Raw genomic sequence first — 17,801 nt, 5'->3', positions numbered from 1 at the left:
AGTTTTTCATTACTAAGCGGTCTGGGTTCATATCTTCCTTATATATCCCACTAAGGCTCTTCAATATCTTCGTTGTAGAGAATGTTGACAAGGTTTACACTGGCAGGGATTGGGTGTGACAATGTTGTGTTGTGGGCGCTGTCAGGAATTCATGTGGACCTCAGGTAAGAAGGTATTTATTAAGTGTATACACGAGACCCCACCAGGAGCAGATGTAACCCGTTACTCAAACCGCCCCCCCCCCCCTCACTCAGCCAACGGCCGCTCCTAGAAGACCCACGCTGTGGCACTCCATAGCATCATATAAAGCACACTGGTCTCACTGAGCCATCTGCCATAGAACACCCACATCCTGTCATAAGATGTTAAAGGTACTTTTGGATATCGTTAGAGCTTTGACTGTAGTTTATGAACAGTAACTCACGCTGAGCTCTAGTCCGCAGGCGCTGCTCCTAGTACTGAATCTTATTTCAAATACGGGTCTTGTGTGATGTTCATGCTTTGTTCCTGAAGCTGTCATTGCTCTTTAATACAAAGATGATGTTTCTGTTATTACAGGTGTAATAATGTGAAGATTCAGAGCCCAGAGGTGGTGGTGAAGAGTTATAAAGGTAAATATCATTGTGATGATTAGCTCTGAATATTAATGTTCATGAAAATTATATGGTATGGATATGGTGGGCTGTGGTATGCTTTGGTAAGGTGTGGTATGGTAAGGTGAGGTGTGCTATGGTATGGTATGGTATGGTTTGGTATGCTATGGTAAGGTGGCGTGTGCTATGGTGTGGTGTGCTATGGTATGGTATGGAGTGGTTGGCTATGGTATGGTGTGGTAGAATGTATGGCGTTACAACGCTTACATTTACAACGCATGCCTTTACAACCCAGTTTTTACATCGCAACATCCTTTACAACGCGTTCTTTTACATTACATGCCATTACATCGCATTTTCAGAAACTACCTTTACAACGCATAACATTACTTCGCATTATACCTTTACAACCCATACCATTACAATGCACACCATTACAACGCATACCATTACATCACATTTAAGGTAAGTGTTGGATAGTATAGGGGTAATAATTACTATTCTAACTCCAGTGAGTGCAACAGTTGGGTAAGTGTTGGATAGTGTAAGGGTACTATGCGTTGTAATGGTATGCATTGTAATGACTTGCGATGTAATGCCTGCGTTGTAATGACATGCGATGTAAAGGATATTGCGATGTAATGACTGCCATGTAAAGGTAGTGCGATGTAATGACTGCGTTGTAAAGGAGGTTTCCCAGTGTGGTATGGTATACTATGGTATGGTGGGCTTTGGTATGGTGTGGTGTGGTATGCTATGGTATGGTGGGCTTTGGTATGGTGTGGTGTGGTATGCTATGGTATGGTGGGCTTTGGTATGGTGTGGTGTGGTATGCTATGGTATGGTGGGCTTTGGTATGGTGTGGTGTGGTATGCTATGGTATGGTATAGTATGCTACGAAATGGTATGGTATGTATGGTATGTATGGTATGTTATGGGATGTTATGGTGGGATGGGGTTGGATCGGATGGGATGGTATGGACTGGTACGGTATGGAATGTTATGATGGTATGTAAGGTGTGGTGTACTATAGAGGGAGATCATGGTATAATATGGGATGGTTTGGTATGGTGGTAATGGATGGAATGGGATGGCGGTATGGTATGGTATGGTATTGTTTGACATTTAGTGGTAACGTGCACTCACGTCAGGGTACAGTTACTTGATTTGTCTCTAAACTTTGTCTTTTCTAGGTTTCTACTTATCTCCATTCTGTATACTTGCTGCTGCATTTCCTTTGTTTAAATCATTCTTCCCCTTGGACATTCATGCTAAGTTTATTGGAAATTCAGATGCGGTAATTTCACACCTCACATTTATTTATTTATTTATGGGTTTTATATAGCGCCTGAATCACCCCCAAAGGGGTATCTCTGCGCTTCGGACCTTGCTGTTGGACAGGCTGACGAGCATTATCAGAACGGAGCAGTCTTAAGAAGCTTTCTAAATCGGAGATAGTCAGGATATTGTCTCAGGTAAATGGGGAGCTGGTTCCAATAAAGGGGAGCGAGGTAGGAAAAGGATTTCCCACCTAACCTTGATTTCCTGATCCGTGGGACCAAGAGAAGCAATTTGGTTCCTGACCGGAGGGTCCTAGAAGGGACATAATGATTAAGTTTCTCGGCGATGTAGAGGGGCCATTGTTTTACAAGGCCTTGTGGACGGTGCAGCAGTATTGAATTTAACCCGCTTGCGCACTGGATGCCAATGAAGCTGTTGAAGGAGAGGAAGGGAGGCAGTTTTCGGGGGGGAATTCGAGACAAGGCGCGCTGCGGTGTTCTAAACCACCTGCAATCTGCTCAGCAAAGACTCATTGGCCGGGACCAGGAAAGCGTTGCAGTAGTCTAAGCGGCTTACTACCATTGTCTGAATGAGGGTTTTGCGAGTGGAATCTCAAAGGAAAAGAAAAACTTGCCGTAACAAACCCAGCACGTATAAGCGGCATGCTCCTTCATGGTCAAGGCCCGGTCTAGGCGAATGCCCAGGTTTTTAACAAGGGCCTTAGGGGTAGGGGGGTGCCAAGGGCTACTGGCCACCAGTCTGGTGTCCACAGCAAAGATGTCTCTCTGCAAAGCATAATCTCCGTCTTCCCTGAACAAAGGGGGTGGATTTATTAAATGAGAAGAGGAGCTGAGTATAGTCAGCAATGCATATGAAATCGACGTACAGCCACAGGTCCTGAGGAGGTCGGCTAAGGGAGCAACATAGATGTTGAATAAGGTGGGGCTTAAACATGAGCCCTGGGGAACTTCCTTGGTCAGTTCCATCGTCTTTGACCGAAAAGGGCCTAAATTGATGGTCTGAGAATGGGAGGACAGGAAGCTCGTCATCCACTAAAGAGCAGGTCCTGAGTCCAATCTCCTGAGCAAGATCTGGTGGGCGACAGTGTCGAACGATGATACTGTTATGATACTGCTAGGCTTGATAACTGCGAGTAACTCCGTTACTGCAGTATTCTGGGACTATTGAATGGAAAATGACCTCAGAATTTGGTATTTACCACATAACACATTGGGGTATATTCTCAAGAACGTGTAATAACAATCGCAAATTTAGCTTAACGCAACTTTGCATATCGCAGTCTATCACGAGAAAACAACACCGTCTTAACGTTCAATTTCCAACACAGCGGCACCATGCGATAGCAGCATGATAACGTGCCAAATGACAGCGTAAAAACCAATGCGACAAACAAAAAATACGAAATATAAACGGTCAAAAATTTGCGATGCCACAAAGCGCGATACCAAAATTAGCGAAAACCAGCGACAGGCCTGCAATTCCCATGCGTCATGCGGGAAAATGCACTATAAAAGCAAGAAAAAACCCACCAAAACCTATTCAAACTGCGTAGCACCATGGATGCACTCGGACCGAGTGCAGAGGACAAGCGGAACCCCACAAGCCCCACGGAGGACCAGCCATCAACCCTGTGTTCGGGGAAGGGCAAGGGCAAGGAGAAGGAGAAGAGGAAGAGGAAGACTGGGTTCAGGATCATCCTCAAGGAGGTGATAGAACACCATCAACAACTGTTCGTCACCTCCACTGCGGCACTGGCAACCCATACGGAAATAAGGCAGTCCATCGTCACCAACGTCAATGCAGTCGGAGTGTCGAGGAGGTCAATAGAGGAGTTCAAGAGGCGCTGGCATGAAGCGCACAGCCAAACCAAGGAGAAGCTTGCCGCCAACAGGAAGGCAGCAAGGGCGACTGGAGGTGGGCCTCCTGCGCCACAGGAGGAGCTGGATGAGCTGGACCAAATGGTGGCCACAGTCATCAGTGTGGAGACGGTAGCAGGAGTTGGGGGGCCTGGACACAGCTCAAAATGACCTGACCCAACCGCAACAGAGTGAGTAACCACCAGGGACTGGGGACGGGAGGAGATGGGCACAATGGCACACATGCACAATTATGTGTAGCACACTGCACACCCACAATGACTGTGGAACATGTCCCTGATACCCTTGGCACACTGCAGCACACATAGGAACACCAAGTAGGCCCCCGTCCACTATGTGCACATATTGGCCTCCTCCAAATAACCAACGACGCAACCCAGCCATGCACATGTGATGAATACAGAAAAGCAGTGGCTGTGTGAGCCACACTGACAATGCAAGTGACACCGCATGACCAATAGCATGGCTGCAGCCAATATACATGACATGGTGCACGATTCGACATGGAGGTGGCCCAGTGCGGATCACATCCGTAAAGGAGCGGGTCACACTCTGACTTATCCATGTGCAACCACAACCCATGCAGTCCAATATACGCAGCAGACGAACAATGCACAAGGCCAAAAAATCTTTCCAAGAGCACATATGACCCAAGTCGCAAACATTTCCGTCCCCGAAAAGCACACAATTCAAAGGCACACCGCCTCAAAGGGATAAGGGTACACAAAATCAGATCTGCATGTGAAACTCCTCCACAATGCAGCACACACACATAGCAATCACAGAACATCAGCAATGACGGCACTGTGGTTTAAAGTGCAACACCTACACCACAGGACAGAGGACACAACAGGTTCCACTTGTGCGTAGAAACTGGCCACTCACATCTGGCATTGACTGACCTTGTGAGATGATAATGTACGGGTACTACCACACATCCGTCATGTAGTCGAAAATCCCACTGTCTGCCATCAAATAGCCAGCTCCACAAAAACAGTCACAATGTGCATTGTCATGCAGTCTGTATGTAAACATCTGCAATGCGTCAACATACAGGGGAAACTCAGTTAACCTGCATCACCCCTTAACATTGCAGAGAGACAATCAACACTTACTGCAGAGCAGACCACAAATCCCATCATTGATGATGTAGAGGACAGCCTGCACATATGTTAAGACACACCATCGTATAATGGACAGCCTCCGCAGCCCACCCCCAGGAGCAGGGCAGGCCAGCTGCCTCGAGGTGACCCCCCCCACCTGCACACTCCACACAGCAGGAAACACACACCACCATGGCTGTCTCCCAGGACCCCCACGAACAATACATGAAATTTCAACGCCGTGTGTTGCCAGGTGGAGTTGGCGGATCAGCTGCGGGTGGGTTTCGAGCTTGTAGCAGCCAAACTCGAGGCCATACGTGGGTGTCTGAGTCCCATCAGGGACCACGTACAGTCCCTTACGGACACCCCCTGTCCGCACCATGCTCACCAACAATCCTTTGCTGACCTCGCTGGGGCCATTACTCGGATACAGGAACTGTGCAGTCAGACAGGCACCAGCGATGACAGCACAGAGTTGGCACAGATGCGGAGGACAATGGAGACCATGGAGCAGATGCAGGCTGGAAGTATGGCTGCCACGGCTGAACACCAGCGAGATGTAGCTGGGATCTTCCATGCCCTGCAGTTCATCATCTTGCCATTGCTGTCACTGAGCCAGTCCCAGATAACTGCAGCGGGAACTTTGACACCCACATCTCCGACCCCTGATGTGCCAGTGGCACACAGTGATTCAGCCCCATCACCTTCGCACCCTGATGTGTCAGTGGCACACAGTGATGCAGCCCCATCACCTTCACACCCTATTGTGTCAGTGGCACCCAGTGATGCAGCCCCATCACCTTCGCACCCTGATGTGTCAGTAGCACCCAATTATGAAGCCATTTCACCGCCACACACACCGGACACAGAAGAAGTATCAGAGGAGTAAGATGTGGATGGTAATTACTGTGTGAGGAAGGAGGTAGTAGCATCTATCACCGCCAGATGGCCTGTTCCTGCCTGGTTCAGCCCTATGCATCATGCCCTGGGACAACACCTCCCACTGTCCCCCGGAATACTCTGGGACATACACCCGGACCCCGACATGGACTGCCACATCTTCACTGCTTGACAATTACACAGCAATCCTGCTGCGGACTGCACTCTCCCTCTTCCCAATCACTGTGCAATCCCCAAAGGACTATGTGGGCTTGGATGACCATGTACGGCTCCAGCTCCGTCAATCACCTGAATGTGAATAAAATATTCTAAATCACACAGATGTGTCTTCACTATGTACACACACGCATGGAAGTATGGCTGGATGTAGGGACAATGTTTGCACATGAAGGTACACCCTGGTAACTGACATCTATGCGCATGTCTATCCCTGAGACACCTGGCCAATTGGATGACTGTGAGGTGAGTACTAGCTGTGTCCCCATTGCACATTAACAGCAATCTCACAACCCCCAAACGTAGGCACACGTCCATGTGGTGAATAGGCCTGTGTGTAGGAATGACCAAATCGGTAGCAGGCCAGGAGTGGTGTCCTACATCACATGTGACAACAGAACTTCATGTCGCATACCTACTCACACACATCTGTGTGGACACATTCTGTTATGATTTATGACATTGCTCCACATGGTCAGAGGTTGGTCACCATACTCACATTGCTGAAGTCACGTAAGCACACAGGTCTGCCAGCAACTATCCCAAACCCAATGTCTGGCTCACAGAGGTGGAGCTGCCAAAAGTGACCCACCACCAATGTACATGCGTCAGTCAGACCCTCCCTGCGTAGGGACGATGCTCATTGTGGCACACGAGTGGTCAATCTAATCTACACTCATCACAGTTAGACACCAGTGAAGTTGCGTAGACTATATTGGCATGTGCGTCTCAGTATGGACAAGGTAACGGCCACAATAGGCAGGGACATGCTTAAGACACTTGCACGCAGCATGGGAACCTTTCGAGGTGCAGGAAATGGAGAGGCAGAGCTGAACACCAATCATTACGGATGGCAATGGTCTCAGCCCACCTTGCCTTGCTGGACGAGTGATGTGTTGTTTGGCGTCTGCCCATTGCCCCGTGTGGGGTCTGCATAGTGCTCTGCCACCGGACTGCGCCGACTGTCTTCTCTGCTGACAGTGATCAGGTGAAAGGGTCTGACAAGGTCACATGTCGTGCTACATTGCCATGTGTGTGCTCTCCCCCAGCAGTGTGTCCAAATTGGTAACGTTGTCATACGACGCTGTGCTGCTCCGACCATGGAACTGCATCACCTTGCACAAGGTGTGTGTACACACGCATAGTTCCACGCACATGCATTCAGAGTCCAGACGAAGGCAGACCTGTTTTGGGATCTGTGCTCTGGGTGACAATCCGATGTGGCTGCAGGAACGTAGTTACGCGTCCATGAATGCCAGCGCAGCCTCGTGTGCAATGTGTTCCAATAGTACGTCCTTGTCGGGTTCAAGGAACACCAGGGTGAGCCAATCCATTAACTGGTCTGAGCAGATGTGCTCAGTCCACGCCGTTTCCCCAATCCGCAACACAGCCCAGTAGGGGAGCGCCTCAATGTGGTCACTGCACACAAGGAGTTGTGCAATCTCCCATGCGCAACTGCCAGTACATACGCCAAAGATCCGTGCATCTCATGCATGGCTATCCCGGTGACACTCCTGTTTGTGGGCCAACAGGGGGCGCACTGTGAGGTCACAATCCAATTCAGCTACTGTTGCGTTGGATAGGCAGACCTCGATGGGCCACTCGAATGTGCATGATCGACAGTGGAACCTGAGCTGGACGCAGGTGACGTAGGCAAGATGGAAACTCAGACGGAAACTGATTTGCAACACTGCCATTGGCAGGGATCCCAACAGATGCAGCATTCATGCACACTACAGTTCCACGTGACAGGGGTTGTGCATGTGCCCGGGAGTGCCTGCCATTGCGTTTGTTGGGCTCGTGGCAACGGCAGTCCTCAGACCGGTGGAAGTTCGGTGGACGATATGCCACAGCTCTGGGCAATGAGTCGTATGTGTGTGCGACATTTGGACAAATGGGTAGTTTTTAACCTATGTGTCAAGGGCATCCCTTGCAGGTGTAGGTCGCGCAGGGACAAGTGTGTGTGGGGTGTGGGCACGTTGGTGTTTCATTAGCGCAGTTCGTGGTGTGGGAGTCGTCGGAGGCTGGCATGGTATCTCACGCAGGGTGTGCCAGCCGCATTCAGGACCAAGGTTGGGGGTACGGTTGGCCTTCAGCCTTGTGTGTTGAGACAAAGGGGCTTTCATTCCTGATATGAATCTGGCGACTGCTTGTATTTCTTGAATGTGATGTGGACTTCGCACTGACTTTGATGCCAGGCCTGTGATTTGGGGTGCACAGATTTTGAGACACGCGCAGCTGTTGGCATGTTTGCATGAGCCAAGGGCCCGATTGGCCTTGCGCTCCTTGTTCAGTCTTTCTCTTTCTCTCTCTCTCTCTCTCTCTTTCTCTCTCTCCCTGTCCTTTGATGAGTGCCTCACACACCTTCTTATCTTGGATATTGTCTTGCAGGCTGTGAGTCACAGATTGTCCAGGGATACCCCACCATGACTCTTCAAAATAGTTGTTTGGTGACAATTTTGGATGTGACGTTTAGTTTGGTCTTTCAACGGTGGATGTATGAATCAGGATTTCAGTGCTCACATGTATGTTGAGTGTTGCATATGTGTGACATCAGGCGGGTGCTTTTGTTCATGTTTTCGTGCCGTTGATGTGCAGTGTATTGGTCTGGGGGAGGTGGGGGTTGCCCGGGGTGAGGCCCGGGGGGGTGCTGTTTGGATCTGGGGGTGGTGGCGGTTGGTGTTTTGGCCCTCTTGGGTGTCCGGCACGCACGTTCCGTGGCTCCATGGCATCTTTGTACTTCAGGTGTGGCTCTGGGCTGGGCTCTCTTTTCTGGTGCAGGTTGTAGTCTGACTTTGCACCAGGTCGGAGCAGGTGTTAGTTTTCTGGTGCTAACACGTCTTATTGCATGTTTTGTGATCTTATCGCAGATCTGGCTGGTCGTTGAGAATGTTGCGGTGTGGTGCTGTTGCGGCTTTGTGCACAGGAACGCCTACTCTGCATCTCATTAGCGATAGTTGCCGGGGTCATCTGTGGCGATGTTTTTTGAGGATGCTATCGCCGGAAAACTGGTGATACCGGCTGTTTGCACCAGCTTGTTAATGGGGCGGTAAATTTATCGCGACTTTGGCTGCGATAAAGTGCCGATAACTCGGCGATAGCTCCTTGAGAATATTCACCTCTATTTTCCAGAATTTTAGCACCAACAGGGACCTAGCGCATGCATCTACACGGACCCAACGCATGCATCTACACTGAGCTAGTGCATGCACCTGCACTTACCTAATGCATGCATCTACACTGACCTAGCGCATGCACCTACTCTGGCCTAGTGCACAACCTATACTGACCTAGTGCATACTTCTACACTAACCTAGTGCATGCACCTGCACTTACCTAGCACATGATCTACACTGACCTAGCACATGCACCTAAACTGACCTAGCACATGCACCTACCCTGACCTAGCGCACACATTTACACTGACCCACCGCATGCACCTACACTGGTGTAACTGATGTGGCAATACTGCATGTGACAACCCTGTATGTGGTAATACTACACATGGTTATGCTGTACATGGCTGTACTGCATGTGGTAATGCTGCATGTGGTAATGCTGCATGTGGTAATACTGCATGTGGTAATACTGCATTTGTTAATCCTGTATGTGGTAATACTGCCAGTACAGTGCCCCACCTGCTGTCCTCTCTATGTAGGTTTGGTGTAGATGAATGCGCGCTTTAGTGTAGTGAGCAGTCTAGTGCTGTGCACTTTAGTGTAGTGAGCAGTCTAGTGCCGCACGCTTTAGTGTAGTCAGCAGCCTAGTGCCGCTCGCTTTAGTGTAGTGACCAGTCTAGTGCCGTGCGCTTTAGTGTAGTGATCAGTCTAGTGCCGCTCGCTTTAGTGTAGTGACCAGTCTAGTGCCGTGCGCTCTCTAGCGCCGCGTGCTCCTTCCAGGTTTGGTGTACATTAATCATATGTAAAACAGAAGCAGTAATTACAGCCTTTCTTTGTGTCATTAAATCTCTAATTGTGAATCTCTTCTCTGCAGTGATGGTGACTCTGGATCCTGACACGGCTCATCCTCAGCTCCTCCTGTCTAAGGGGGGGCGACGTGTGAGACGGATGGACAATGCACAGACCCTGCCGGACACCCCCAAGAGATTCGCCCTCTACCCCTGTGTGCTGGGGAGCGAGGGGTTCACCTCTGGCAGACATTACTGGGAGGTGCTGCTGCTGCAGGAGGGGTGGCAGTGGCATGTGGGGGTCGCAGCAGAGTCTGTGAACAGGAAGGGAGAGGTCACATGGTCACCTGAGGGGGGAGTCTGGGCTGTGCAGGGGTTGTGGCAGGGTCAGTACTCGGCTCTCACCTCCCCTGAGACCCCTCTGTCCCCTCGTGTGAAGCCCCTGAAGCTGGGGGTGTATCTGGACTACGAGGGGGGGCGGCTGTCCCTGTACAATGCTGACTCCATGGAGCTTCTCTACTCCTTCCCGCAGGCGCCCTTCACACAGAGGCTCTTCCCCATCTTTGGTCTCTATGGAGCGGGGCTGAGGCTGGTGTGAGAGCTGCAGGGAGCTTCAGCCCCTCATCCTTCCCTCACCCGCTACAGGGGAGGAGCGGAGCTGAGGCTGGTGTGAGCCCCCCCCCAACTGTCATTCGCAGTTTAAACTCCAACATTCCAAAGGACCTTCTTCACAAGGACGCTCTCACCTGTTTCCATGACAACCGGAAGCCTCACCTGAAACTATGTATCTCTTTTCCTTGTACAGTTTTAAAACAAGGGCAGACAATGTTTGCTGTGTGACTCATGCACCAAATAACATGTAACCATGATAAAGTCTCTGCAAAATTAAACAAGCATTGATATCGCCAATAGGTCTCGCCTTTGGGACCTTATAAGTGTTTAGGTATGTTGTAGAGCAGTGTGGCTGCGGTGCTCCATGCTGCAAACTTGGTGTCTAGTGCAGTGACGTGGGGCAGTGGCATGGTGTGGTGTGTTGTTATAAGGTGTGTTGGTGGGATGCATGTGGGTAGTGTGCTGGGGTGCATGTGGGTGGCATTTGATTCTTTACAACAAAAATCAAACATCACCAATTGTAATTAGATTAATAATGCTTGTCTACAAACTATTGAAAGGGCAATATGGGTAAATGTAATATGCATAGCCCCATGGACCAACCTTATAAGTTAACCTTAACATTTTTATTGTCGAATGACAACGTCTGAACACACAAGGACATGTTCTTTGCAGCAGGCATGCATCCTAACCCTCTGCAGCATCACTGGAAACAGCCACTAAATTAAACTCTCATCTCTGTAAGCAGGAACATTAATCGCCAAAGTTATCTTTACATTTTTATTGTCGCCTGAAAACATTGATCACACAAGGACATTTTCTTTGCAGCAGGCATCTTAATCCTCTGCGCTACTTTAGCATGAGTGGAAACAGCCACTAGATAAAATTCTGATCTTTCCAGCAGGAACGTTAATCGCAAAAGTTACCTTTACATTTTTATTGTCGCCTGAAAATGTCTGAACACACAGGGATATGTTCTTTGCAGCAGGCATCTTAATCATCTGCGCACTTAAGCACGAGTGGAAACAGCCACTGGATAAAACTCCGATCTGTCTCCAGCAGAAACATTAATTTCCACAGTTAACTTTACATTTTTATTGTTGCCGCAAAATCTCAGGACACACAAGAACATATTCTATGCAGCAGGCATCTTAATCCTCTGCGCTACTTTAGCATGAGTGGAAACAGCTACTAGATAAAACTCCGATCTCTCTTCAGCAGGAACATTAATAGCCAAATTTACCTTTACATTTTAATTGTTGCCTAAAATCCTATAGACACACAAGGACATGTTCTTTGCAGCAGGCATCTTAATCCTCTGCGCTACTTCAGCATGAGTGGAAACCGCAACTAGATAAAACTCAGACCTCTCTGATGCAGGAACATTATTCGCCAAAATTACCTTTCCATTTTTATTGTTCCATGAAACTCCCATCTCTCCAGCATAAACATTAATCCCCAAAGCTGGCTTTACATGTTTATTGTTGCCTAAAAACCTCTGAACACACAAGGATATGTTCTGTGCAGCAGGCATCTTAATCCTCTGTGTCACTTTAACATGAGTTGCAAACAGCCTCTAGATAAAACTCTATTCTCTCTCTGTATCAGGAACCTAAATCGCCAGTTACCTTTACATTTTTATTGTTCCATGAAACTCCCATCTCTCCAGCATAAACATTAATCCCCAAAGCTGGCTTTACATGTTTATTGTTGCCTAAAAACCTCTGAACACACTAGGATATGTTCTTTGCATCAGGCATCTTAATGCTCTACACCATTGGTTCCCAAACTGGGGTCCGGGGACCCCAGGGGTCCGTGACACATTCCCAGGGGGTCCGCAGGCAGCAGTTTTAAAAGCAATGCAAAGTTCCTTGTATAAATGGCAGTTTTTGGGCACCAATAAAAGTGTCAAGATAACTCCGATGATTAATGTACCTGCTGGAGAGAGATGGGGGTTCGTCCAGTGGCAGCTTTGAGTAATCTTAGGAAGCCCAGATGGTTAATATGCCTGCTGCAAAAAATGTCTACCATGCATTTAAAAAATAAGTATTTTGTTTTGTGCATAGCTCAGTCAGTTCCTGCTTTTGCCAGAGACTCTTTTGTTATTATGCAGTTCACAAGTTCCAATTGCATTTAGCACAGTGAGCTATGAACTGACATTAAAGAGCTGCCAGCAAACTGCATAGTACAAGTTAGTAAGTTATGCTTTTTCCCAGTCTTTCATTATCCTGATGCTTCTAAAAAGGTTTGTTTGGGTAGAAATCAATCCGTATTATTAAAGTCAATGCTAACCCCTGTGTTATGTTCTGAATCCTCAGTTTGTGCTCTCCAGACCAAGCACTCTTAAAAAATGCCTACCAGTAAGGATGACTTGTGAATCCTACACCTTGTAGTCCCCTTTGCCTTATGTAACATTTTCTAGTCACTGATTTACAGACGTATGATTCATTGCCTCTGTATGTGTGTGATGTAAAGTGCTCTGACACCCTACAGCGGTATGAGAGGTGCTATAAAACAAATTAAATTCATGTGACATTGGGGCTATGGAGAGATGAGAGGCACTGTTGGAGGGTAGTAGTGAGGGAATCAATGAAGATTGACAAAAGAGTGTTGTATGCTGGTGCATAGTAAGGTCATTATTTCAATTCAATATATAATGACAAATGTGTTGTAAAATGCACCATTTCCACCCAAATTTTCTTGGGGGAGAGGCCCCCAATTCCCCCCTTGTAGTGGTCAGACTCACTCGCTGCACTTGGTGTGCAATGTATGGGGACTAGTCTGACGACATTTGTCAGAGCAGCTTTAAGTTTCCAGTCTAGCCTTGGCAGCAGCAGGAGCCCCGGGCTGTGAAATAAAACCAAACAATGAAAAGTTAGTCGTGAGATGCAGCACCAAACTTCCCATTAGGATTTTTCTATTTTTGCAAATATTTTAATTAAAAAATCCTAAAATCTTTAGTAATTTAAGTCTAGTCTTTGTTTGATGTGCATACGTGTGTGTTTTATTTTCTTCGAATTACAGTTTTACTGTTTGACATTTAAATCATACAAATTGCCTGGGGGTCCCCGGCTGCCAGTAGTGACTCAATGGGGGTCCTTAGGAGTGAAAAGTTTGGGAACCACTGCTCTACACTACTATAGCATGAGTGGAAAAATGAACTAGATAAAACTCCGATCTCTCTCCAGCAGGGACATTAATCGCTAAAGTTACCTTTACATTTTTATTGTTGCCTGAAAACCTCTGAACGAACAAGGACATGTTCTTAGCACAAGGCATCTGAATCCTCTATGGTACTTTAGCATGAGTGGAAACCGACATTAGATAATACTCCCATCACTCTCCAACAGGAACTTTAATCGTCAAAGTTACCTTTACATTTTTATTGTTGCCTGAAAACCTCTCAACACACAAGGATATGTTCTTTGGAGTAGGGAACTTAATCCTCTGCTTCACTATAACATGAGTCGATACAGCCACTGAAAACAACTTTAATCTCTCTCTACAGCAGGAACCTTAATCGCCAAAGTTACCTTTACATTTTTATTGTTGCCTGGAAACATCTGAACACACAAAGACATGTTCTTTACAGCAGGCATCTTAATCCTCTGCACTACTTTAGCATGCGTGGAAACAACCACTAGATAAAACTTCCATTTCTCTCCAGCAGTAACATTAATCGCCAAAGTTACCTGTACATTTTTATTGTTGCCTAAAAACATATAGACACACTAGGACATGTTCTTTGCAGCAGGCATCGTAACCCTCTGCTCTACTTTAGCTTGAGTGGAAACAGCCACTAGATAAAACTTCCTTCTCTCTACCGCAGGAACATTAATCGTAAAAGTTACCTTTACATTTTTACTGTCGCCTGAAAACGTCTAAACACATAAGGACATGTTCTTTTCAGCAGCCATCCTAATCCTCTGTGCTTCTTTAGCATGCTTGGAAACAGCTACAATATAAAACTCCGATCTCTCTCCTGCAGGAACATTAATCGCTAAAGTTACCTATACATTGTTATTGTTGCCTGAACACCTCTGGACACACAAGGACATATTCTTTGCAGCAGGCATCTTAATCCTCTGTGCTACTTTAGCATCAGTGGAAACAGCCACTAAATGCAACTTCCTTCTATCTCCAGCAGGAACATTAATCGCTAAAGTTACCCATACATTTTTATTGTTGCCTAAAACCCCACAGACACACAAGGACTTGTTCTATGCAGCAGGCATCTTAATCCTCTGTGCTTCTTCAGCATCAGTGAAAACAGATACTGGATAAAACTCTGATCTCTCTCCCGCTGGAACATTAAAGTTACCTTTACATTTTTATTTTTGCCTGAAAACCTCTGAACGAGCAAGGACATGTTCTAAGCACAAGGCATCTGAATCCTCTTTGGTACTTTAGCATGAGTGGAAACAGCCACTTGTTAATAATCCGATCTCTCTCCAGCAGGAACATTTATCGCCAAAGTTACCTTTACATTTTTATTGTTGCCTGAAAACCTCTGAACACACAAGGGTATGTTCTTTGCAGAAGGCATCTTAATTCTCAGTGCTTCTTTAGCATGAGTGACAACAGACATAAGATAAAACTTCCATCTCTCTCCAACAGGAACTTTAATCGTCAAAGTTTCCTTTACATTTCTATTGTTGCCTGAAAACCTTTGAACACAAGGATATGTACTTTGGAGTAGGAAACGTAATCCTCTGCGTCACTGTAACATGAGTCGAAACCGCCACTGGATAAAACTCTAATCTCTCTCTACAGCAGGAACCTTAATCGCCAAAGTTAACTTTAGCTTTTTATTGTTGCCTGGAAACCTCTGAACACACAAGGACATGTTCTTTGCAGCAGGCATCTTAATCCTCTGCGCTACTTTAGCATCACTGGAAACAGCCACTAGATAAAACTCCCATCTATCGCCAGCAGGAACCCTGATCACCTAAGTTACCTTTACATTATTCTTTTTGCCTGAGATAGTACTGCAGGGTGAGCTCTCCCCAACTCAGCTAGCATGTTTAAACCCTGGATCGCCAACGATCCTATTGTACTGCAAGCGTCCTCTCCCTGACCCTCGCCCACAGATCGTTACAGGTGCTCACCATAAGTGTCTTTATTAATGCACAGGTCTAAGGCAGGGTGACTTCTCCCCAGCCCACCTAACATATCCAAAGCTTTAATATGAAATCTGACCTTTCCACTGACTATATTATGTGTTACAAATGATGCAAAGTCAAAAATTGTAAATGCGCTTTAAAGTTCTCCCTTTTTTACAAACAATAAACCTGGCCAGTTATCAGCTCTCTTGTTTTTGTTTTTTTTTTAATCCGAGGACCTTCTAATTATCATGGAACCAGCTGCTTTCTGCACTAACAGCTGTACGGTTGGTGGCAGATTTGAATTTGCTGTTATTGTTATTAACAGAGGTATTGTTTTAATATCCCGTCCCAACCCTGACATTTTCCACTGAAGTAGGTTTAGTTATGCCTCTTGGGACGCTGCATTTTCCTGTTTATCAGCGCAGCATCACCTCAGCATAGCACTAACTCAGCATCACTCGGCAGCGCCTGAGCATCAGTGCAGCACCATCAACTAAATATCACTCTGCATCACTCAGCATCACTTCAGCACCAGCACACCACCACCTCAGCACCACCTCCGCCTCAGTCAGCACCACATACCTGTCATTCAGCATCACTCTGCATCACTTCATCACCACCTCAGCACCACATACCTGTCATTCAGCATCACTCTGCATCACTTCATCACCACCTCAGCACCACCTCCGCCTCAGTCAGCACCACATACCTGTCATTCAGCATCACTCTGCATCACTTCAGCACCAGCACACCACCACCTCAGCTTCAGTCAGCACCACATACCTATCATTCAGCATCACTCTGCATCACTCGGCACCGCCTGAGCATCAGTGCAGCACCATCAACTAAATATCACTCAGCATCACTGCATCACTTCAGCACAACCACACCACCACCTCAGCACCACCTACGCCTCAGTCAGCACCACATACCTGTCATTCAGCATCACTCTGCATCACTTCATCACCACCTCAGCACCACCTCCGCCTCAGTCAGCACCACATACCTGTCATTCAGCATCACTCTGCATCACTTCAGCACCAGCACACCACCACCTCAGCTTCAGTCAGCACCACATACCTATCATTCAGCATCACTCTGCATCACTCGGCACCGCCTGAGCATCAGTGCAGCACCATCAACTAAATATCACTCAGCATCACTGCATCACTTCAGCACAACCACACCACCACCTCAGCACCACCTACGCCTCAGTCAGCACCACATACCTGTCATTCAGCATCACTCTGCATCACTTCATCACCACCTCAGCACCACCTCCGCCTCAGTCAGCACCACATACCTGTCATTCAGCATCACTCTGCATCACTTTAGCACCAGCACACCACCACCTCAGCTTCAGTCAGAACCACATACCTTTCATTCAGCATCACTCTGCATCACTTCAGCACAACCACACCACCAACTCAGCCTCGCTGAGCACCACATGCCTGTCATTCAGCATTACTGCATCACTTCGGCACCAGCTCAGCACCACCTCAGCTTCACTCAGCACCACATACCTGTCATTCAGCCTCACTCTGCATCACTTCAGCACAACCACACCACCACCTCAGCAACCCCCAGCCTCACTCAGCACCACATACCTGTCATTCAGCATCATCTGCATCACTTCAGCACAGCCCCACCTGAGCACCACCCAGCCTCACTCAGCACCACATGCCTATCATTCAGCATCACTTCAGCACAAGCACACCACCACCTTAGCACCACCCAGCCTCACTCAGCACCACATACCTGTCATTCAGCATCACTCTGCATCACTTCAGCACCAGCTCAGCTTCACTCAGCACCACATACATGTCATTCAGCATCACTGCATCACTAGCTCAGCACCACCTCCGCATCATTCAGCATCACTCTGCATCACTTCAGCACCAGCACACCACCACCTGAGCACCACCCAGCCTCACTCAGCACCACATACCTGTCATTGAGCATCACTCTGCATCACTTCAGCACCAGGACACCACCACCTCAGCACCACCTCCGCCTCACTCAGCACCACATACCTGTCGTTCAGCATCACTCTGCATCACTTCAGCACAACCACCCCGCCACCTCAGCACCACCTCAGCCTCACTCAGTACCACATACCTGTCATTCAGCATCACTCTGCATCACTTCAGCACCATGACACCACTTCCTCAGCCTCACTCAGCACC

The 17,801-nt window shown here is 47.6% G+C and overlaps 1 protein-coding gene across 1 annotated transcript in view; it reads left to right on the top strand.

Moving 5' to 3' along the window:
- Positions 1–10,805, top strand: part of LOC146869401 (E3 ubiquitin-protein ligase TRIM39-like) — a 75,350-nt gene extending 64,545 nt beyond the window's left edge. Inside the window, exons 5-6 of the mRNA XM_085599745.1 lie at positions 559–611; positions 9,985–10,805. Coding sequence (XP_085455871.1) covers positions 559–611; positions 9,985–10,496 — 565 coding nt within the window. The 3' untranslated portion in view covers positions 10,497–10,805. The remainder of the gene's footprint in view (positions 1–558; positions 612–9,984) is intronic.
- The last annotated feature ends 6,996 nt before the right edge of the window (positions 10,806–17,801 follow it).

This window comes from Triturus cristatus, chromosome 1_1 (assembly GCF_964204655.1).
Source record: "Triturus cristatus chromosome 1_1, aTriCri1.1, whole genome shotgun sequence".
Taxonomy (NCBI): domain Eukaryota; kingdom Metazoa; phylum Chordata; class Amphibia; order Caudata; family Salamandridae; genus Triturus; species Triturus cristatus.
The sequence above is the reverse complement of the archived record's forward strand: the minus strand, read 5'-3'. Positions and strand labels throughout refer to the sequence as shown.